This window comes from Pseudophryne corroboree, chromosome 2 (genome assembly GCF_028390025.1).
Source record: "Pseudophryne corroboree isolate aPseCor3 chromosome 2, aPseCor3.hap2, whole genome shotgun sequence".
Classification (NCBI taxonomy): Eukaryota; Metazoa; Chordata; class Amphibia; order Anura; family Myobatrachidae; genus Pseudophryne; species Pseudophryne corroboree.
The window spans coordinates 864,941,124-864,964,586 of NC_086445.1; the positions used below are offsets into that span (position 1 = coordinate 864,941,124).

Sequence of the window (23,463 nt, forward strand, 5' to 3'; positions counted from 1 at the left end):
TAATAGGCGGCGGTGGTAATATTAGACAGGTATTGTCTGGCAGTGTCAGAGATATCCTGGGGCAGCTCTTCCTCTAATACCTGAACACATGCTTCAATTCCTTTTGCAGCCCAGGAGGCTGCTATAGTGGGTCTATGTACAGCAGGGAGTACACATACTTCAGGCATCCCTCCACACGCTTATCTGTCGGTTCCTTCAATGAGGTGACAGTGGTGACAGGCAGAGTAGATGACACCAAGAGACGGGTGACATGGGAATCCAGCAGCGGTGAGTTTTCCCACTTGTTACATAACTCTGAAGGGAGAGGATAGCGAGCTACCATCCTTTTAGATAGGGAGAATTCCTTTCCTGGAGAATACCAGGGTTATTTACGTATATCTACTAAATGGTCAGAATGCGGTAATAAAGTTTTAGTTAACGTCTGACGTTTAAACTTAACAGGTTTCTTAGACACCGTAGTGGAATCATCATCATCATCAGCGATCTGTAGGATCTGTTTAATAGCAACCACTAAGTCAGGGACATCAACCTGAGTAGTAGATTCCTCGTCAGAAGCAACTGTGTCAGTGTCTGATGGGACCGTATACTCCCCATCCTCATCAGAAGAATCTTCTGAGAGATTAGTGGATTGTGAGGAGGAAGGAGCCCACTTACATGACCCCGTGACACGAGAGTGACTTGGGGCAGTTTTATGTCTAACCAAGGATTGATTCAATTGCTGCAACTGGGTAGACAAATTATCCGCCCAAGGCAGATATACCATAGGGACAATATGTGACTGTAATGGCACAGGAGGTCCCAGGGGCATAAGGAGTGTCACAAGCGTATTTAATATAGATGAGAACGCCACCCAAGGTGGCTCCGGATTGGTTACAGGAGCTGCGGACTGACTGGGAGATGTATGGCACATAGTACACAGACCGTCATACAAAACTTCCCCCTCAGGCAAATCCTTTGCGCATGCTCTGCATGATACAGGAGTGTCCGCAGATTTCCCGCCCTTTGTGTTAGACATTTTCAGTGAACGTAACCGCAGAGCGTATGAGTACGATACAGCCAGACAGTACTTGCGAATAAATCCCCTAGTATGTGACAGCGCACACAGTACACAACACCAGCGACTAAGTCCGGTACAATGTTACTGCGTACACAGTACACTACACCAGAGAATAGGTAGTATATGACTGAATACACAGTAGAATACACTTAACGGTAAATACTGTGAAGCACTATATATGTGACCCAGACACACCTGGGTGGTCATTCCAAGTTGATCGCAGCCAGCAACTTTTACTGCTGCTGCGATCAACTAGTGCAAGCCTATGGGGGAGTGTATTTTAGCTTAGCAGGGCTGTGATCGCTTGTGCAGCCCTGCTAAGCTAAAAAAAATTTAAGTAAAACAAGACTAGCCCTGGACATACTTACCTTGTGCGACGATCTCATCGATGCTGGGGCCAGCTTTGACGTCAGACATCCGCCCTCCGTTCTCCTGGACACTCCTGCGTTTTCTTCTCCACTCCCCGAAAACGTCTGGCAACGGTCCGGTGACGCCCAGGTACGCCTTCTTTCTGTCAATCTTCTTGCGGTCGGCTCAGCGACTGCTTTCTTCGTTGTCCTGGATGTAACCCGGCGGCCCCCGTCGCCGGGCAACGGCACGCATGCGCAGTGCGGCCACCACGCATGCGCAGTGCGGCCACCACGCATGCGCATTCCAGACCCGTTCGCACCGCAGTGACAAACCGCTGCGTGCGAACGGGTCGGAATGAACCCCCCTAGTCCCTTAGGGTACAGAATACAGTGATAGCTAAAGCTGGGATACACTGAAAGTGAAATCCACACAGCAGATACAGGCACATACAGTCACAGTGACAATGCAGATAATTATTTTAGTAAGACAATAAAACTGCACTGGACTAGTAAATGTATATAATGCACGGTCTGAGACCGGATGTATATATCAGAATACTCGTACAATATATTCTGGCACAGGGGCACTTGTTCTTAACTAATGCTGTCTTAATATCGACATGTAGAATACTTAAGAGTGTGTAAAATCACGGCACTGATATACAGGCGGATTTACAGAGAAGACCTTGCCCTACAATCCTGGATACCAGTCGCAGCTATTCTTAGAAGATGGCGCCCAGCATCGCAGTCAGGAAGTGAGGCAGAGTGTGAGGCAGCTCCAGGGGGGGAAAACCAGCAGTAGATAGCGCCCGGAGCTGAGGGAGGCGCTGCAGGTCAAGCGCCTTCTCCCCTATGCTGGTCATCACTACCTGGTACTAGGTAGTCTTAGTAAAGTGGGCATTAGTACACCCAACCTGTACTCCTATGCCCTGGTGGATATAGTGGGGTCCCTGCTCGGTTACAGTGTCCACACCAGCGTTGCAGTCCGTCTCCTTAGACTGCGATCTGAACACGATTTAATGGCGGGTCCAGCCTGGGGGACCCTCTTACCTCCTCCCTTCTGTAGCAGCCATGCGAACCAGGAGAGCATCTGCGACCGCGTGCCTAAGCCGGAGCGTCTCCGCCACAAGTACCTGGGAACAGAGCCAGCGGGAGTATGCGACGCTGTGTGGAGGTGACGGCGCCGCAGCACAGAATGTCACCCTGTCATGTAAGTGCTGCAGCTCTTGAAGTCTTCTAAAAGTTTTTTCAGGGCTGCCCAGCGCAGCCCCCCTGTTAAGTGACCTGCTCTGCAGGGCACCAACTCGAAACTGAGCTCTCAGTGCCTGGTGGCGGGGTTATAGAGGAGGCCCAAATGCATCCTGGGACAGTCTAAAGCTTTAGCCTGTTGGTGCCTGGATAGAGATCCATCTCTACACCCCGATGTTTCCCTGTGGAAACCAATGTACCTCGCTGCAGAAAATATATTTATTAGGGTCACTTGTAATTTGATTGTGGTACAGCCTTCTATAAAATAGTATACTGCTGAGTCACACAGACACTGATCTCTATTAGCGCTAGGTAGAAGTCAGTAAAGCATACAGAACAAGCTTTCTTTTGTTCTCTCATCAGGGATGATCTATTTTATGGAGGACCTGTCAATGACATCCAAAGGGATTAATACAGAGCTGAACACAAGTCAGTGTTGCATATGTATCCTGCATGTTTCAAACTGTGCATGCTCAGGAGCTGAGTGTACAGGCAATGAGTGTACAGGCAATGCAGAATCGTATGCCAATCACTAGCATCTCCACCTGTGGCTGACGGGGTTTAACTGGGGGGTAACAGGGCATTTACACATAGGTAAAGTTTAGTAAATTCATGTTGCAGATGTGTAATTACGCCTGTTTTAGATAGCTCTTTAGCACCAAGGATAGAATTGGTGCAAGTGCACATTGATAATAATGACCGGTAGCAAACCAAGCATCCGGCTACAACTCTTCATATGCATTAAGTACCGTGCAGAAACAAAAATGGGCAGTTTGTCTCCAATGTACATTCCATTCCATCTTCCCTTCCAGTTACACTGAGACATCCATTCTGACATATGTTATACAAGAAAAGTCAATTACTGGGATGCTCTGCAAGCCTACATGTATTCAGGCTTCATGTGTTCAGCCTCTTATATGGAGCAGAGACTAGAAATCTTAGAGAACATGTTGGGTCATGTATAGAGATGTTTCTGTTAAAATTGGCATTAAAATGAAAAAGATAAACCTGAAGGGAACTGTTTATACTTTATAGGTAGCTCATCAACCTGTCTTGTTACTCACAGCTGTAAACTGAAAGGAACTCCCAGGATCTCAAACCTCTCCATCTCAAAGTCCACCCCAATTGTTGCTTTGTAGTTTTTGTCAAAGACGTCTTTACAAAACCTGTAAACAAAATTAACAGACAGCATTAGTCCCAGGACACAATACATTCAGCATTACAGTCACATCTGAATATGGCAACAGGACTGCTTGATAGGTATAGTGACTACACCAGAGTCCAATATCCAACCTTTTGCAGCTAAAGGTCTAACAGTCACGAGCACTACCCATTTGGAACTAGAGTCCATATTTATACTGATGAAAGCTCCACTAATTGCAATGTCTACTCACAGTTCTAAGGCCTTAAGTTCAATGTTAACCGAGAGTCCTATATGTGTGGAGTTTGTAATTTCCTATATGTGCAAGTTTGTATGTTCTACTTTGGTGTCCTGCAGACAGAGGGAAGATGATGTCACATGACCTGCAAAGAGACCGATAGACAGCAAGGAAGGGATATGTCATTAATTGGGTCACACCCAGAGATCTGGAGTCCGATTTTTATGCCAACAGAAATTTGGGATGGTGGCGGGACACTATATTTATTATGTTTCCACCAGAGACCTGGAGTTTTATTTTGTATTATACAAGAGAATTCTTGTTACAGCGGTGCCACTGGCTGCTCTGATTCCCTACCAAAACCCAAAAGCTCTGCTGGTTGTCACTAAAGTTTCCATGCTGTTTGTGTCTCTGTGCTTGAGTTAGGAATTGTAAGCTCAACAGCTACATGTGCATATGAATGAAAATGTTTCCATTTTGCAGTGCTGCAGAAGATGTTTAGGCTACAGATGTGCCCACATACATCTAGACTCCTGGTACGTTAAACAGCCCTTCCAGTCACGCCATGCCATGGCACAACTTGGTAGCGCCAAACGTCTTTTTGTATAAATGCTTCCATTAAAATGAGTCTTTTTCACATTGCTATGTGAATAGGGCGCACAAGCAGCTTATGCTGATTAAAATGTGCAGCATCCCTATATTCTGTGTGCGCCTGCGGCTGTATCTGCATACAAAATGGAACGCTACAGAGCTTTCCTAGTAAATACTGTAATGTACCATTTCATATGCAGATACAGCCGAATATAGGCAAGTCTCATATCATTTTAATCAGCATATGTAATTTGTGCCTCCTATTTGCATAGCAAGTTTTCTGCTGCGTTGCACAGGACCGGTCAGCTCACTCACGCCAGGCATCTCCCGCTGTATGGCGCACTGAGGCAAAATGTATGAAGGCACATCTGTACAAAATAGAATCATTTTTATTTTTAACTGTTATTTGCTTTATAAGAAAAATATCCGAGTCCACTTGCCTATTTATTAAGCATGTCTTTCCCACTGACAGGTCACCGACCACAATAACCTTGGAGATCTTAAATCTGCTGGGAAAGGAATGAAAATGGACACAAATAAATCTATGCTTATTATTATACAAAAAAAAAAGAATTTGAGGGTAAAATATATTTTCATGCAAAATACATCTTCACAAACATACATATACACGGCTGGAAATGCTAAAGCTGGCTGTGTAATTAGTTTCAGCGGGTGGCACTCAATATACCGGCTGTCGGGATCCCGGCGCTCAGCATACCGGCGCCGGGATCCCGACCGCCGGTATACCGACAACTATTCTCCCTCTTGGGGTGTTTAGGACACCCCTGGACAGAGAATAAATAGCGTGTTTAGCGTGCCACCGTACCCGCAGCGTGGCGAGCGCAGTGATATGTATGAGAATTTAATTTGTATTTCATTGCGTTCCCGTTGGTAACTGTGGCATATGCATCTGGTGTATGCCATGGACCTGTCACAGACACTTATGTGCTGCTTGCGCTCATGTCGTAAACCATTTATTTTATGTGCAACAAATGCATTGGATGTTAGGCACCAATTATACCACCCTAATACAGCAGAAAGAACTTGCTGTCTGTTTTCACCTGCCCCTAACCACCTGAAAATAACACAGCTTTCCAGGCATATATGTGACCTTTCCCCAGTATTTATGTGTTTGGAATTGCCTGGACATATCCTTACTGTCCTTGGCCTACATTAGAACCCTTGTCTTGTCCTATTCCACCCACCCAAGTGCAGGCAGGTGTAAGTGGCAGAAACACACACAGCTGCATAGGGTCATATGTGTGCTGCGCCCAGGGGCGGATCCAGAAGAAAATGAAAGGGGGGCACCATGATAGGGGAACGGTAATAGTTATATTTACATGCACCTAAGGCACGTGTGCTCCCAGATAAGGGGTGTGGTATCACAGGGGGCGTGGCCTCACAGAATACGCCATCAGGTAATGATTGGCTGTAGGAGCGCATCCTGGTTTATTGCCAATGTTTCACCCTGAGGAAAAGGCTGATTGGGCCTTGAAGTGTTGGTCACCTGTTCCATTAGTTCTAATTATTAAACTTTTTAGTTGGTGGTGGCAGGTGCAGCATACCTTGTTTTGGGCACTGCACTGAGACTCAGACTGCAGGACACGAACTGCCCACCTCTAATTAGTAGAAGCAGCCAGCTGGATCTCCAACAAGCAGCATAACACATCTGCAGGACAGCCCTGTCACAATCACACGGGCCGCCTTCTCAAAGCTGGGGCTGAGTGTGGGGGCTAATGAAGCCTTCTGCGCCGTCATAAGTAACAGCCTTACTCGATGCCGGCATTAGAACCCCGCACCCGGGCTGGACTCTGGCTGGCTGGCAGGGGGGGGGGGGGGGGAGGGAGGTTGCAGTGTGAGCACATGGACTTGCTGTTAGAGCCACTGCGGGTCCTAGTGCCTGACGGCTCTTTTATCAAATTTGACTGACGGAAATAGCAGTAGTGCTGCTGCTGTTCTCCTTTTGAAAAAAATAAGTCAGAAACGACAGGGGGGGCACGGGCCTGAGTGCCCCCCCCCTGAATCCGCCTATGGCTGCGCCTGCTTTGTGCACACTGATGCAAGATAAGCTGGTGTTGCAGAACACAAGTTGGCGTCCCAAACATAAAATGCATTCTTCAACTGGGATGGGTTGCCTTAAGATGCAAACAGTACAAAATACAGTATAAAGCTCAGTAAACAGTATAAGATATATTGTGCGATATTTAATTCCAAAGCAGATCGGAGCGATATACCATACACATTGTATAGTCGTTCCCAGCCATCGTTCATCTAATGGGACGATTCCACGACCGACGTGGTGTTGTTACAGTACATGCAGCATGTGACCACACATCATGCCATCATACAGCGGATCATTTAGTGTATACGGCAGATGCAATGTATTAATACTTCGTATTGCTGCATAATGGCATGTACCCAGTTTAAGCATGTGGGGTCACATCCAGATACGCTGTATCTAGATGTGGCCAATTAATAGATAGACCAGTCATCAGTACTATCCCCTGACAGTTTATAAAGAATAAATAAATAAATAATTGGTACTAGCTCCAGTGCTCATTGCCTAAGGCTGGGTACACACTGGAGTGACAGGGATTTGTTCCAACATAGGAACGATTCCTCGTCAGCCTGAATTGCCCGTACACACTTCATTAACATAACAAAGGACGCTAGCAACGAACGCTTGGTTTGATGCACAGTGTCCATCGCATGTGACCGTGGGAGCGCGCAAACCTGGGTACACACCTCAAGAAAAACATTACTATGAGGATTGTTTTTCCCTGGATGAGGGGTACATATTGGTTTGCTGGCCCATATTCCCTAGGGAAGACAGTTGGAAGGCATAACAGTTGTGTAATACAGTAAAATGGATTGTATGGAATTGAACCAGTTAATTACTCTGCTTGGTAAGGAAGTACAGCTGGTTCCAAAGGTGGCAGCAGACAGGTCGTTACTATGGCAAAGATTGAGCTGTTAAAGGCCAGCAATAATAAATAGCACTGAGTGCAGATACAGAGGCATCTCTGGACTCCACTGGAAAAACCTACATTCAGTGGGCAGCATTCCCAGAAGATCGGATGTTTGGGAGAGCCTAGGTGGGATGGAATGAGCACAAGGGATCGGCAACTTCTACATAAAACATAAACTGAGAATAAAAAGCAATCATTACAAGAAATAATGAGCATTCCAGCAACTTAACTAGTGCAGCCCTAAAGGTTAAACACATAAGAGCTACAGGCAGCTCTGGTACTGACAGAAAAACAACTGGAATTGTAGGTTAAAAATATATCCAGACGAATGACTGGAAAATGGGGGGGCTGGGGTGTTAGACAGTCTCTCAAAACACCGAAGGTTTGTAATGTTGCCTGATCAAATTCACTTAGTGGGGAAAATAATTTTCTGCAAAAACTTGTTGTGGGCAGTTATTGTAGTTGTGAAGGAACCACCCTGGTCCTGACTCAGCCAGCACAGTACTGTACATGGCTTCCATTGTGTAGGCAGAGTTCAATCAGGACATAGTCATTGGAGACAGCCAGCCTGGTGTCATGATATCACACATAAACCAGTTACCCCTAATGTGCAGAGACAGTGTGCGTGGGAGGCCCACACAGAGCCGCTATGTAAGGCTGGGCTGGTCACACTGCCAGCATAGATCTGCAGAGTACTAGTGTACACAATAGGGGAAAATATGGTGAAAATGTGGTATACAGCATGAGTTATAATAAGTACTCTGTTTCATTTATAAGGACCGCTTTATATGTGCAAGGAAATGATGGAATAATGAATGGCCAAAAGAACAACTACACAAATAGAGTGAAAAGCCTTCAAGAATAGAGAATATCCTCTAAACGACAACCAGTGATGAAAGGTGTTACACAAAAGTGATCCACTAGATGTTATAAATAATTGTGACCCCGTCTCTTTGGTTTTCTGCTTATTATATGTAAGCAGAGAACCAAGAATATATATAAGCATCTTTTTCTTTGTACAGGTTGAGTATCCCTTATCCAAAATGCTTGGGACCAGAGGTATTTTGGATATCGGATTATTCCGTATTTTGGAATAATTGCATACCATAATGAGATATCATGGCGATGGGACCTAAATCTAAGCACAGAATACATTTATGTTACATATACACCTTATACACACAGCTTGAAGGTAATTTTATCCAATATTTTTTATAACTTTGTGCATTAAACAAATGTGTCTACATTCACACAATTCATTTATGTTTCATATACACCTTATACACACAGCCTAAAGGTCATTTAATACAATATTTTTAATAACTTTGTGTATTAAACAAAGTTTGTGTACATTGAGCCATCGGAAAACAAAGGTTTCACTATCTCACTCTCACTCAAAAAATTCCGTATTTCGGAATATTTGGATATGGGATACTCAACCTGTATATACAGATGTGTCCTATTACATCCTTGCTGCAGTCACGCTAAACAGACCTTCAAGTCGCGCCATACCGTGGTGGGACTCGGTAGCACTTTTTTTGCGGGGTTTTTTTCAGTGAAAATGTGTCTTAGTCACAATGTAATGCAAGAAGAAGCACAAGCAGATCCTGCTGATTAAAATGATATGCGGCATGCATATATTCTGTGTGTAATTGCAGCTGTATCTGCATCCGAAATGCCTGTAAAGTGTTTTCCAGGAAAACACTGTAGCATAGCATTTTGTATGCAAATACAGTCGCAGTCACACACAGAATATAGGGGGTCATTCCGAGTTGATCGCTAGCTGCCGTTGTTCGCAGCGCAGTGATCAGGCAAAAAAAATCGGCATTTCTGCGCATGCGTACGGGCCGCAGTGCGCACGCGCAACGTACTTTCACACAAAATTATGCAGTTTCACACAAGGTCTAGCGACGCTTTTCAGTCGCACTGTTGATCGTTGAATGATTGACAGGAAGTGGGTGTTTCTGGGTGGTAACTGGCTGTTTTACGGAAGTGTGCTAAAAAACGCAGGAGTGTCAGGTAAAAACGCAGGCATGCTTGGGCAAACGGGGGAGTGGCTGGCCGAACGCAGGGCGTGTTTGTGACGTCAAACCAGGAACCAAACAGACTGAAGTGATCACAAGGAAGGAGTCGGTCTGGAGCTACTCTGAAACTGCTTGAAAAAATGTCAACACTGTTCTGCTAACCTTTCGGTCGCACTTCTGCTAATCTTAGAAACACTCCCAGAGGGCGGCGACTTAGTGTTTGCACTGCTGCTAAAAGCAGCTAGCGAGCGATCAACTCGGAATGAGGGCCCTAGGCAAGCTGCAGATCATTTTAATCAGCAGAAGCTGCTTGTGTGTCCTACTGAATTGCCTTTCGAAAAAGATGTATCTTTGCAGAAAAAAACTTTTAAAAAAGTCACACGGCACTCATGCGTTATGTCGGTGTAACGCTACATGTAGTGCACGGAGCAAAGATGTTATCTAAACCCTCGTCTCAACACATTTCACTCGTAGCTCTCCCCTACTCAAAGACCATCTTTACCCTGCAAGTAAAGGCTCATCTCCATCTATGGCCATCAGCCTCTAGTAGTACGATGATCAATCCCTCAATACTTACTTCTTAGCTGTATTATGTCTTGAGAATGAGTGGTGCTCTCTTACCTGTACTCTATTTCTGTTATTTATTTACTGTAATGCTATGTTTTGTCTCCCTGTACTGTCCTTTGTACGGCGCTGCGAAACACATGTGGCGCCTTATAAATAAAATGTAATAATAATAATCATAATAATAATAATAAGAGGACACATCTTTATTCTTCAGGTCATTCATCATTCAGCTGTTTCCTTGCACATATGAGGTGGTGCTTAAAACATACAGGCTATGCTATGGTGTGTGTTCTCTGACCTTCCATTCAGCAAATGAAGACTCAAACAAGAAATCATACTAAGGCCGACTGAAGCATTTGAAAAATTGTCAGAGATTCCAAAATCAGAAAACTTTGGGCCGTCCCAACATAATTCTGGTTAACATTTTCTGGAACACCAGTTAAGCACCTTATACTGGTATTTTTTTAATTTTTAGTAATGTTTTAAATAGGATCCAGTGGTCTTAAGTTTACAGATGGCTGCATAAAGGATTGGTTGCACCTTGGGACTCATTCTAGTGGTTTTTATACTGTCATAATGGAGCAGTTGTATAATGGGAGAGGTAATATTGTATTCAGCACTATGGACCTATTCAGTACAAACTGCAAATTCTGCTAAAAAGCAGAATTTGCAATACGTTCTTTCGCATGTTGTGGGAGACCCATCTGATGGCAAGGCTGCCCAGCATGCTACCTGCCGCCCACCAACTGCAATCACACTCTAATTGCAATCGCACCGCAATTAGTGCGTGGTCGCAGAAACTAGGGAAGCCTCCTGCTGGAGCAGCCAGGCTGTGACAACAGGAGTCCTGCTGCCATTTTTTCGATCAGAGCGGCTGTGTGTCGACAAGCAGCCGTCCCAAAAATGCCCCCGACACACCCGTGTTTTCACTGTGCTGCTCCCGCAATGGTTCACGAACAGCCCCCACACGCCCCGCGAACACATCTGCCTGTCAACAACGCGAACCAGCAGGACGGGATGTGCGCACTGCAGCCTTATCTCAGAAATTGCGCTTGCATCGTGTAGGGATTCTCATCCATTCAGCCGCAAGAGTATTAGAGAAGTCTAAAGATTTAGATGGAGTTGAGGTCAGCGCTTTGTGATGGCCAGTCAAGTTCAAGTACACGCCACACTTAGCAACACAGTTGTATATCAGCACACTTTACCCTGCACAGTTTACAGCAAGGATTTGCTTACCCCACAGTCCCTGTTCTCTGCTGCTTGCATGCACTGATGACTTTGGGATTAAAGGAATCTCTGGTTTGAAGACACACTTCTTTTTTGAAACACTAGAATGAAGAGAAAAGTGAAAGACAACTCTGATACAATTACAAAACCATGTGTACAAATGATTGCTTATTATGTAGATGAAATGCTTTACATTTTTCAAAGACACACAGCTGTTAGGTGTGGCAATGGCATGTACACTAGATATAAAACAATGACAAATGGATTCCTGCTTTCCCATTGCAGAGAAGTTACTGTAAAATGAATCCGACCTTATTGCTGTTAAATAATACAAATGTTACATTGCAACTATTATTTTTATGTTGTTAGAATAAACCAATCGTCTGGGGCAGGCATTCCCAACCTCAGTCCTCAAGGCACACCAACGGTCCAGGTTTTAGTGATATCCAGGCTTGAGCACAGGTGGCTTTATTAGTAGCTCAGTTATTTTGATGTAACCATCTGTGCTGAATCCTGGATATCACTAGAACCTGCACTGTTTGTCTGCCTTGAGGACCAAGGTTGGGAATGCCTGGTCTAGGGGATCATTTAAGGTCTTTTTAAAAACCACCTTGTGTACAGCCTTTCTATATGCCAGTGAAACATTCCTACCATACCTACTGCCAATTCAAGTCTTAATAACCTACTAGTGAAAGAATTAACATTGTCAAGGAAAAGTCTTTTCTGTAACCACTAACAACACCGCACTGCATGTAGGGAATGCAAAACAGTCCAGACACAGTGCACACTCCTGACTGTTGGTAGGCTGCGCCTGTTTGCACTGGTACATTACTATTTCTGATTAAATACAAAGGTTTGCAGATTAAAGACTGCACCGGGCAATTGGGGTCATTCTGAGTTGTTCGTAGCTGTGCTAAATTTAGCACAATACGATCAGGCACTCAGACATGCGGGGGGACGCCCAGCACAGGGTTAGTCCGCCCTGCATGTCAGTGACGCCCCCCCATCTCCCCGCAGAAATGCAAAAGCATCGCACAGCGGCGATGCTTTTGCATTTCAGGAGTAACTCCCGGCCAGCGCAGCTCCTATGGCTGGCCGGGAGAACCTCCTCGCTGCCCGGATCACAGCAGCGGCGTATGACGTCACACAGCTGCCGTGGCCCGCCCCCCCAACGGTCCAGCTACGCCTGCGTTGTCCGGACCACGTCCCCTAAAGGCCATCCAGCCCCCTACCGCCCAGCGACCGCCTTTGCCTGTCAATCAGGCAGAGGCGATTGCTACAATACAACGGCCTTCGGCCGCCCAGCATGCGCCGGCGCACTGCGGCGCATGCGCAGATCCGACCCGATCACTGCGCTGCAATAAACTGCAGCGAGCGATCGGGTCGGAATGACCCCCAATATGAGCAGTTTGAAGAAGTTTCTTTCTAAGTATGACATAGTTACACTGGTGCTGATCAGTAGATAACCCTTGCCTTTGTGGACAAGAGTAGCGAGGTAGAGGTTAGGACTCATTTTTAGGAGTGATTATTGCTTTCACTCTAAAAAAAAAAAACCACTGTGGCCATCCTTTCACCTCAATTTTTTGCTATCCTTTCTCCTAAATTTTTTGGTTCACTGTCTAGAATTATTAGGCTATATATAAACATTAACAGCAGCATAAGCATCATCACTGTCACTATGATAGCTGCAAAGGAAATGTGTTTCTCTTTTCCAAATGGAAAATGGAAATCTCAGTATCCCACATTCTGAACAAGCATACAGAAACGTTTACATATATGTGTAAATTACTAACAAGGAATCTGCTCTATCTGATGCTGGTGTGCTGTGTGCTTTGTCTGTGCTCCAGCCTCCAGGCATATATTCCACCTTAGCAGCAGCTGAGAAAGTGAACTGTAACTTCCTGTCTGGCACCACTCATTAGCCAGTTGTTCCTGATCCTACATGAATAGACATGAAGACCTGAGGCTATGCAGAACACAGGGACCACCTAGGGTGAGGGTGCTGGAGGATTGTCAGTGACAGGGCGTTACATTACACACTAGTGGGAGGGAATACAGACTGAAAAAGTCTTACATACTGTATGTTAAAACAGTGTCACAGTAACAATTCATATGGCATGCATATATTTTATTTTATTATATATTTGCATAGGTCATTTTATTTTTATTAGGAGCATTTTACCTTTAGTTTGTAACAATGTACATGTAAATATTTTGTAACAATAACTAACAATAGTACATGTAAATATTTTGAGAGAATATTATGCACACACTGCAGAGACACACTGTATGTGTGGGTTGTGTATGTGTGACCACAATACCAACAGCGGGACCCTGGCATTTAGATGCCCAGCGGGAGGGGGGCGAGCGCAATGAAGCCTCTTGCGAGCTCGGTGGTGAGCGGGTACTATTCCAACTCTATGGGTGCCGCGGACAATAATCCCTGTTGGTCGGCATGCCGGCCGTCGGGATAATGAGGGTTCGGGATGTAGGTGCCGGTATTGTGAGACTGCCGGTCACATAACTACATCCCGTATGTGTCTATGCATATAGTTCTGACATTTATTAAGCTATTTATATAGCCCAGCACCTTAGAGAATATTTTGCCATTCATATCAGTCTCTTCCACACGTACATGCACATACTTCATTTTTGTCACTATATTTTTGGTTTGTGGGAGAAAATCAGAGAACACAAGAATGAGGAGAATATATAAACCCCAGATAGGGCCGTTGTGGGAATCAAATCCATGACCTCAGTGCTTTGAAGCAGTAATGTTAACTAGAGATGCGCGGATTCGGTTTTACTCGGATTTACTCGGTTCTCAAAACGGCATCTGATTGGCTATCCAAAACACGTGACATCCGTGAGCCAATAAGATGCCGTTTTGATAACCGAGTAAAACCGAATCCGCTCATCTCTAATGTTAACCATTACACCAGCCACGCTGCCTGCCCACTTGCACATGGAGAGTTGACATGGAAGAGGAAAGATGTGTTCTAATCTAGGATAACATAGTACAATAAAAGGGGGTACACACAGGAGATTTCTCCCGGAGATGTGTGCTGAGCGATCTATCACAGACCGCTCAGCACACATCTCTCCCACCGGTCAGCACAGCGTGATGTGTGCTGAGCGAGGGGCGGGGAAATCAGCGGTGAAATGAGCGATCTCACTAGTTTAGGCATGCATGCATGCCCAATCTAGAGCCGATGCCTGCACCCCTACACACGGAGCATTGTTTTCTTAATTTCTAAGCAATCTAGTCAGATTGCTAAGAAAGGTAGTGAACATCGCTCCGTGTGTACCCCCCTTTAGAGGCTGTTCAAATAATTTAAACCACATACAGAACAGTAGCCATCTGCATAAACGTCTGAGTAAAATAGTCAGTAGTCAGGACGGGACAGGTGCAGAAGCACCCAGATGGTCTACAGCAGAGATTTTCAACCTTTTACAACTCGTGGCACACTGAACAAGATCTAAATATTGCCAAGGCACACTCAAATATAATGGTGACGCATGGTGCAGTTGCGTGTCCTAGGTAACTTCTCCATAGGTAACGCCTGAACCACATCTGAGAAAGCCAGAAAAGCCCAACACTGCCCAGGCTCAAAATTAGAACTGGCTCTGCAACCACTAAACCCACCAGTATTGATCGTTCAAGGGCCTCAGTAGCAGCAAATCACTGAAGGACCTGGCTCTGTTTTATCGCGGCACACCTGGAGACTGCTCAGGGCACACTAGTATGCCACGGCACAGTGGTTGATAAACACTGCTCTATGTAGATACATCCAGCTGGGCCAAACCCACCCTCTACTTCTCCCCTCTGCTTCCCTTTTATGTCTTCTCTGTGGGCAGCCACCCCATTACTTTTAATTTCCTTCCTATATTCTTATACCTATTTCATCTATATTCTTCAGTGTACACTATCAAATTTGATGAGTCTTCCATACTACATGTACTCTTGATGTTCTTTCTAAGCGTGTGTTTTTTTGTATGTTCTTACTGTGCTATTATCTACTATGAACCTCTGCACAAGCCATGTGCTAATTGTCTCTCATTCATTCACAAACATGACGCACACATGGATGTCTGGTAATATTTAATTTAATGATGTCTAGTAATAGTCCCACTCCCAAATCAGCGAGAGAGAGAGAGAGAGAGAGAGAGAGAGGCCCTCATTCCGATTTGATCGCTCGCTAGCTTCTTTTAGCAGCATTGCACACGCTAGGCCGCCGCCCTCTGGGAGTGTATCTTAGCTTAGCAGAAGTGCGAACGAAAGATTAGCAGTTCTGCTACTAAAAATTTCATGCAGTTTCAGAGTGGCGAAGAGTTACTCCTAGCTTGCGATGACTGCAGTCTGTTTAGTTCCTGGTTTGATGTCACAAACACGCTCTGCGTTCGGCCAGCCACTCCCCCATTTCTCCAGCCACTCCTGCATTTTTGCCTGGCACGCCTGCGTGCTGCCGCCCAGAAACACCTACTTTCTGTCAATCATACAACGAACACTCGAGCGACTGAAAAACGTTGCTCGAGCCTCTGTAAAACTACAAAGTTTTGTGAGAAAGTACTTAGCGCATGCGCATAAATGACGATTTTTCACCTGATCGCTGCGCTGCGAAAAACGGCAGCGAGCGATCAACTCGGAATGAGGGCCAGAGAGAGAGAGAGATGTTCATTTCGCTCACATTCTGACGACTGGGATCCCGACATCGGTATGCTGACTGCCAGGATCCCGGCCGCCAGTCAACCATACCCAGCGCATCTGAATGACTACTTGTGCCTGGTGTAGGATTTTCAAATATGTGCAGTTTACTGTATACAAGGATTTAAAACCTTATAGGAACTTAGCTCTAAGGTGTATTGCATGCAGTGATCGCGCTGAGCCGTAAAAAAAAAGTGGGTCCCAGGGACTCCTCACTTTTAAAAACGGAGTCCTACCTGTACTTTTCTGGTTCCCATCGAAATGAAGGTGGGGGGGAGGGGGAAGGGGGACAATGCTGCTGAGCTGTGTAGCATACAGGACACTCTGCACCAGAGCTGTAACTAGACATTGTGGTGCCCTTCGGCAGAAAGTGAATTGGTGCTCCCCCTCCCAAAATGCAAAGTACGGACAGTGCGCGCCTCAGGTGTGCAGCAAAAAATTAGGGGTGTGGCTTCATGGGGAAGTGGCGTGGCCACATAATAGTGCCAATTCACATTACACCACACACCCCTTACCACTGCCACTTATACACATTGCATCAGGTAGAACCTCCTATACACTCTGCGCCAGGTAGAGCACGTTATACACTTTGCGCCTGGTAAAGCACATTATACACATTGCACCAGGTAAAGCACATTATACACATTGCACCAAGTAGAGCAGTTATACACTTTGCGCCAGGCAAATCACATTTTACACATTGCAACATGTAAAGCACATAGACATACATTAAACAACCCCAAAAAATTTAATCAGTGTGATTACACACATAAAGACGTGCTATATGCAGTACCAAGCTCAATGTGATCTGGTCTATAGCAGAACAAAGACAGACTAGAACCATCCACCTGGGGCAGAGAGGGAATGGGTGCCAACCAGCCAGGTAAAGGGTGTCACCCACCCAAGGCCAGGGAGAGGGAAGAGGGGGCACACTGATACCGGGGGGAGGGATGAGGTGGCACACTGCTGCTGCTGGAGGGATGAGGGGGCACACTGCTGCCAGGGAAAGGGATGAGGGGGCACACTGCTGATGACAGGAGGGGAGATAGGGACACACTGGCGCTGGCAGGGGGCAATAGGGGGGCAAGCTGGTGCTGCCAGGGGGAGATAAGGGGGCACACTGGCGCTGGCAGGGGGATGGGGGCACACTGATGCTGGTAAGGGGGGCAGGAGGCCTCTCACACTCATGCACCCACATGACGGGACTTACCACCGGAGCAGCGCGGACACAGCAGCCAGGAAGCCTTCCCCCGGTGATCCAGGCGCAATGAGAGGTGCCCGGTACACAGCAGCGGGCCACCGCCGCCTCCTCTGCCCACAGTACAGCTCCAGTGACCAGGAGCCTCGGAGGAGCAGCTGTGCCTGCAACACAGCGGGCCTGGCGGTGATTGGCTGAGGCTCAGGCAGGGGATGCTGCCGGCAGTGATTGGCTCAGGCGGGGGACGCTGCCGGCAGTGACTGACTCAGGCGGGGGACACTGGCCCGGCAATGACAGGTCAGAGCACGTCCTGCAGGACCCACTCATATTTCAAAATTGAGTCACTCACTGCCTATAGCGCATAAAATACGCGCTATAGTGCATTTTTGCAAACACTGACATGTAGTTACAAAAAAGTTTATTTTATGGCAGTAGTTTCCAAACAGGGGGCCGTGACACCCTGGGTGCCTTGGTTAAAGGGAGGGCAGAGCCTTGCAGTGGTGCCGTAGTTTGGTGGTCCAGGACCAATTCAAATTATTTATACTTAATTTTATTGTCAAAACCAGTCCCTCACCACATAACTGAACCTAGGGATGACATATTATAAACAAAATGTACTTAATTTTATTTTAACTTGTTTCTGAATTTCTCAATAAGAAACTTTGGCCTAGGGATGCCGTGAAACAAATTCTGATACTCTAGTCTAGGGATTAATATTTCAAAAACGTTTAGGAACCACTGGGCAGGAGATTCAGCATGCGAAAGAAAGGATTGCAGAATCTGCAACCCAACCTGAAAAATCCCCCCAAGTCCCGCCCAGCATTGTGATCGCAATCTATTTGCAATCGCATCGCTGAACAGGGAATAGCAGATGCATATACTGTACAGCCGCAACGCCACCATTTTCTTTATCGGAACGGCTGTATGTGACATCATGCAGCTGCCCTAAAAACTCTCTGGCCACCGTTGAGAAGGACAAATGTTTAACGCTGCCCCCTGAGTGACTCCCAGCGCCGAGAAAGCTATTCTTCCGGAGAGGGGGTGTTTAGGAGGTGCTCAATAAAGTTTTTTTTTTTTTTTTTTTCATTAAAGCAGTCAAACAATAAAAGAAAAAGCAGACGTTTGAGGCTAAAAGATCCCCTTGTTCAAATGCAGAAAAATGTCTGTATTAATATATTGTACCTGGCAGTGCTTAAAGTGATCTTGGAGAGGTGGTGGAACTCATTCCCCTTTCCCCCTCAATAAGCAGTGCAAGGAATTAGGCACCCCCCTAGTTGCAAAACAAAAAGGGGTGTGGTCTCACAAGGATGGGTGTGGTCACACAATAGTACCCCCAATTCAGATTACACCTCACAGTAGAACAATCTTAGGAGGCATGTCCCTCCATCCCGGCCAGTGTCATCATTCCAGTGATATTTGGGAAGATGACGCTGGACACTAGAGAGCAAAGACTCTGGCAACGTGCCAGAGTCTTTGCTTTCTATGTGCAAGCCATCTTCCCGAAGAGATCACCAGGAAGATGAAGCCACTGCCACTGGCTATATCACAGGCATACTGAGGAGGGGTAGCAAACTGGGGCCCCTGCCGGGCCCCTCTAGCAGCCCCTCCACCAATGTACGTCTTTTGGCGGTTTTGGGGCATTTTTATAACAACATGGTGACGACACTGTAGCACAGAGATTTTCAACCTTTAACAACTCGCGGCACACTGAACAAGATCTAAATATTGCCAAGGCACACTCAGATATAATGGTGATGCATGGTGCAGTTGGGTGTCCTAGGATGTCATGTCTCAGCTACTCCATAGGTAACGCCTGAGCCACATCTGAGAAAGCCAGAAGAGCCCAACACTGCCCGGGCCCAAAATTAGAACTAGCTCTGCAACCACTAAACCCACCAGTATTGATCGTTCCAGGGCCTCAGTAGAGGCAAAACACTGACGGGCCTGGCTGTGCTTCTAAGGCAGCACACCTGGAGACTGCTCAGGGCACACTAGTGTGCCACGGCACAGTGGTTGAAAAACAATGGTCTACAGCAATAACAAACAGCTTGTGATTTGCTGATTGCAAATGTAATGCTGATGTTGATAGGTTATTTTTCTTCCTTTGCTCGGGAACGTATTGTACTTTTGTTTTTTCCACACATGAGAAGGAAAGTTATTTCTGCTGTATTGGACATGTTTTAGGTATTTCATTGAAGATTAATAGCGAACATGTATTTTGCAAGTAAAACAAAATAAAAACATTTTTTGGACGTATGCCTGGAGTAAACCAGAACAATGCTTCTAATGCCAGACTGTACACATGATGAAATGGGATCCGGTCTCTAGGTTGACCACTATTGGTCGACAGTAACTGGGTCAACAGGGTCTCCAGGTCGACAGGTTCTCTAGGTCAACATGTTTTAAGTCGACAGGTCAAAAGGTCGACATGAGTTTTTCACAATTTTTTCCCTTTTTTTTAACCTTTTTCTTACTTAACGATCCATGCTGACTACGATTGGGAATAGTAACCTGTGCCGAGCACAGGGGTAGCACCTTCCCCGAAGCCTGGCGAGCGAAGTGGGCCATGCAAGGGGACACGGTGCACTAATTGGGGTTCCCGGTCACTGTACGGACAAAACTACACCAAAAAAACATAATAAACTCATGTCGACCTTTTGACCTGTCGACCTAGACATGTCGACCTAGAAACCCTGTTGACCTAGTTAATATCAACCAATAGTGGTCGACCTAGTTACTGTCGACCTTGCATACCACACCCGTTGAAATGGGTATAGCTCAGCATATGGGTTGAAATATGCTATTTTTACGTGTGGTTTTTTTTTTTTTTTAATTAGTCCTACCGATGTTAGAATCGGAGCCACAGGTGTAATTGGTGCAAGGTACTCCTGGGAAATACCCTGCATCTGGCTCCGAGAGGCTTTTTCCCAAAAGTAGAGCTCCCAACAGGTCCAAGCGTCCTCAACTGGTGCACAGCACTGGATGACTTACCAACGCGTTTCGGGACACTTCAGGTCCCATTATCAAGGCTTGATAAAGGGACCTGAAGTGTCCCAAAACGCGTAGGTGAGTATTTCCCAGGAGTACCTTGCACCAATTACACCTGCAGCTCCGATTCTAACATCGGTAGGACTAATTACATTTTTTGGCTTTCCATCTGGCCCATACCAATTGTGTTGATTTCATGTGGTTTTAAATGTGTAAGTCTGTGTCAGTATTGTGCAATAAATCTGTACATTTTTTTACGTTGACCACCTGTCTATTCAGACAATCACATCATTTATTGCCACACTCACCCCCAGAATAAAAGGGGTGGGGTCACAGATTCAGGACCAGCGCCAATAGTTGAAATCACCCCCACTTTTTCTTGCTTTGCATTAGGGAGCTCTATAGGGGAGCTCCAGATTTTCTCCTGGGCCAGCTTAAGGTTTCTTTGTGCAGCTATTTCATCTCACCTTCTACACAAGTACTGTTCGACCCACTAACTCTCTTAATAGGGCTTAGCATATAACACTACTGCCCCCCCTCTTCTAAGACCCCTGGTACCGCTGAGGAGACTTGGAGTCTTTGTGGAGAAGCTGTGCTTCCCTGTGATTCCTGTCAGAGCGTGCTGCAGAGGGAAAATGGCGCTGGTGAGCTGCTGGATCCGCTCAAAGTGAAGCCCCGCCCCCTTAATAGCGCTCGGCTTCCCGCTTTTATTTAGACTGGCCTGAGGTAATTTTCACACTAAGAAAGGGTTAAAACCCCTGTCAGTCGTGGGTGCCAGTGTTGTATCATTGGTGGCTCAGCAGGCCCTCACAGCGGGACACACGCCGCCGCATGTCCTTCTGAGCCCCGTGGATCGCAGCCTGTACTCAGTGCTGCGCTCTGTGTTGTACTCACCGCTCTTCTCTCTTCTGGCTCTGTTAGGGGTGGCGGCATGCTGTGGGAGGTTACGCTGCGCCGTGGTGTGGCTTGCGAATATCTCCCTCAGGAGCTCAGTGTCCTGGTGCCAAGCAGCCCTGCCTGAAAACAACAAATGACATATAGGGAGGAGCCAGTGCACACTATTGATTCACTCCTAGTGGACCCATCTCCCCATGGTACTAATGTGGACCCCAGTATGCTCTAGGACGTAAGAGAAATATTATAAAGCGCAAATAAATCTTTTGCACTATATAAAAAAAACTGTTGTTGTTATTAATAATAATAATAATTATAAAATTTATATTGTTACTCGCTCGTGTGTGTTTGGCTGCATCAATAAAGAATTTTATTGATAATAAACTCAGATTTTCTACACAGAATAAATGATTAGCTTTCCTGATCTCGGTGCAAAATAGCCAAATTGTATATCTTAGCAAAGGACATGACATCATAATTATTTGGTATCAAAGCACCAATTTTAATGTGCCAGTGGCAACGCTAAGTTCTAGCCACTGACATGGAGAAAAGGAAGTTCCCATTTTTACCTACGAAGCTTGCAACAAACAGCTGCTCCTCCATATTTGTGATGGGCTGGGTGCGTGACCCTAGGTTATGATGTCACAGTCCAGTGCTAACTTCCAGCTGAAAAGCAGAATACTCTGCCTCCACCTCTCTATTAGGTGTACATTTATCATTAAATATTTTTTGCAAATTGTTTCCCAAAAACACAGATTTGTGTGTGTTGGGGGGGTGGGGAGCACAAATACTTGGTATCACCCCCATGTCTTAAGGAGTGATTGCAGCAAATATCTCCATTATCTGCTGTGATCCCTCCATTCCCGACAGCAGCCACAACCCCTATGGGTTTCTGTGGGGGATGAAATGCTGTCAGATTTACAAAGCTCCAGAATGCAAAGCATTCCCAACCTTGTGCAAACAAAGAAAACGATAAAAAACTAGCGCTGCTGATGTTTTATATCATTAAAACATTAAAACAGTGAAAACTTTCACAAAGAGATATCTGATAGGGAGGTTCGTTACCAGAACCTCCCTATCAGATATCTCTTTGTGAAAGTTTTCACTGTTTTAATGATATAAAACATCAGCAGTGCTAGTTTTTTATCGTTTTCTTTGTTTACAGGAGTCTATATATATGGGAATTTTTGAAGGGTAAATTCCATTGATTTTAAACCAGCAGCTTTTTCTTTGCAGCGCAGGGCTACATTCAATATACTTGTTGCATTCCCAAGCTTGGCCCCTGCAGTTATCGCCATCTGAAAATGGCGTTAGCCCATTGAAGTCTATGTGCTACAATTCGCAAAAGGTATTCCTCTGGAACCCTCCCCAGCAATGGCCGCTGCACATGAGTGGTCAGCAGACCACCCATGTGCAGGAGCCCCAGCACTGTAGTGAAGACATTGCAGGGACGGGCTCCTTTCAGAGCCCCTGCATGTATTCATTAATACATGATGGCAATGTAATCGCATACTGCAATGCGATTTTGGAAGCCCAAATCGCACTGCAATTGCGATTATTGAAAAATGGGCTCCTAAGTGAGTTAAGTCACAGAGGGCTGGAGAACATGAGAAGGAGGTGGCCTGGGGTATCCAAAGAGCTTAGTTGGCCTTTCCTATATTGGTATCAGAGCAAGCCGGCGGGGCACCAGAAGGTCACCCTCTCCATCCTTACCTATATTGGCACCTAAAGTCAAGGAAAAACATTCCTCTTTAACACAAAAGTGATTCAGCTCTGCAAACATAGCATGACACTGCAAAGCAGTAGCAGTAATCCAAATTGCCCTTTTTTCATATGGGCTGAATGAGTCATAACAGTAAAGTAGTAATACTGAATTGTTAAAGCTGGATATGTATGTGTTGTATTTGCATCAGTGATACAACAAAAGGGTACAGAAATTAATTATTTTCTAGAATATAAATAATTTCCTTACCTTGGGCAGTTCTGCCACAATCCGGTCTCGTCGCACTGGGGGAAGGATGCTCATGATTAACCGCTCTCAAGGCTCTAGACTTTGGTTAAGGTTTCCTATTATAAGCAGAGTAAATAATTAAATTTAGATTTGAATAGTGGGAGACAATTTTGTTAACAAGGCATTGGAACAGGCTTTATTACCTAGTCATGATTTGCTAAAGATATTACATTTCCCGAATTCCTCCATATTACAGGAAATAAAATTAATTCCATTATTATATGCTCCTTACAAGGCATGGAATCAAATTAGGAA

At 45.6% G+C, this 23,463-nt stretch overlaps 1 protein-coding gene across 4 annotated transcripts in view; it reads right to left on the reverse strand.

Moving 5' to 3' along the window:
* RAB34 (RAB34, member RAS oncogene family) overlaps positions 1–23,463 on the reverse strand; it is a 58,947-nt gene that overhangs the window by 30,024 nt on the left and 5,460 nt on the right. For 3 of the 4 annotated variants that reach the window (XM_063957380.1, XM_063957382.1, XM_063957381.1), the window contains exons 2-5: positions 23,170–23,264; positions 11,422–11,513; positions 5,066–5,134; positions 3,720–3,821 (exon numbers count right to left, since the gene is read on the reverse strand). In XM_063957380.1, coding sequence (XP_063813450.1) covers positions 3,720–3,821; positions 5,066–5,134; positions 11,422–11,513; positions 23,170–23,223 — 317 coding nt within the window. In that variant the 5' untranslated portion in view covers positions 23,224–23,264. The remainder of the gene's footprint in view (positions 1–3,719; positions 3,822–5,065; positions 5,135–11,421; positions 11,514–23,169; positions 23,265–23,463) is intronic. The other variant, XM_063957383.1, reaches the window with a different exon arrangement.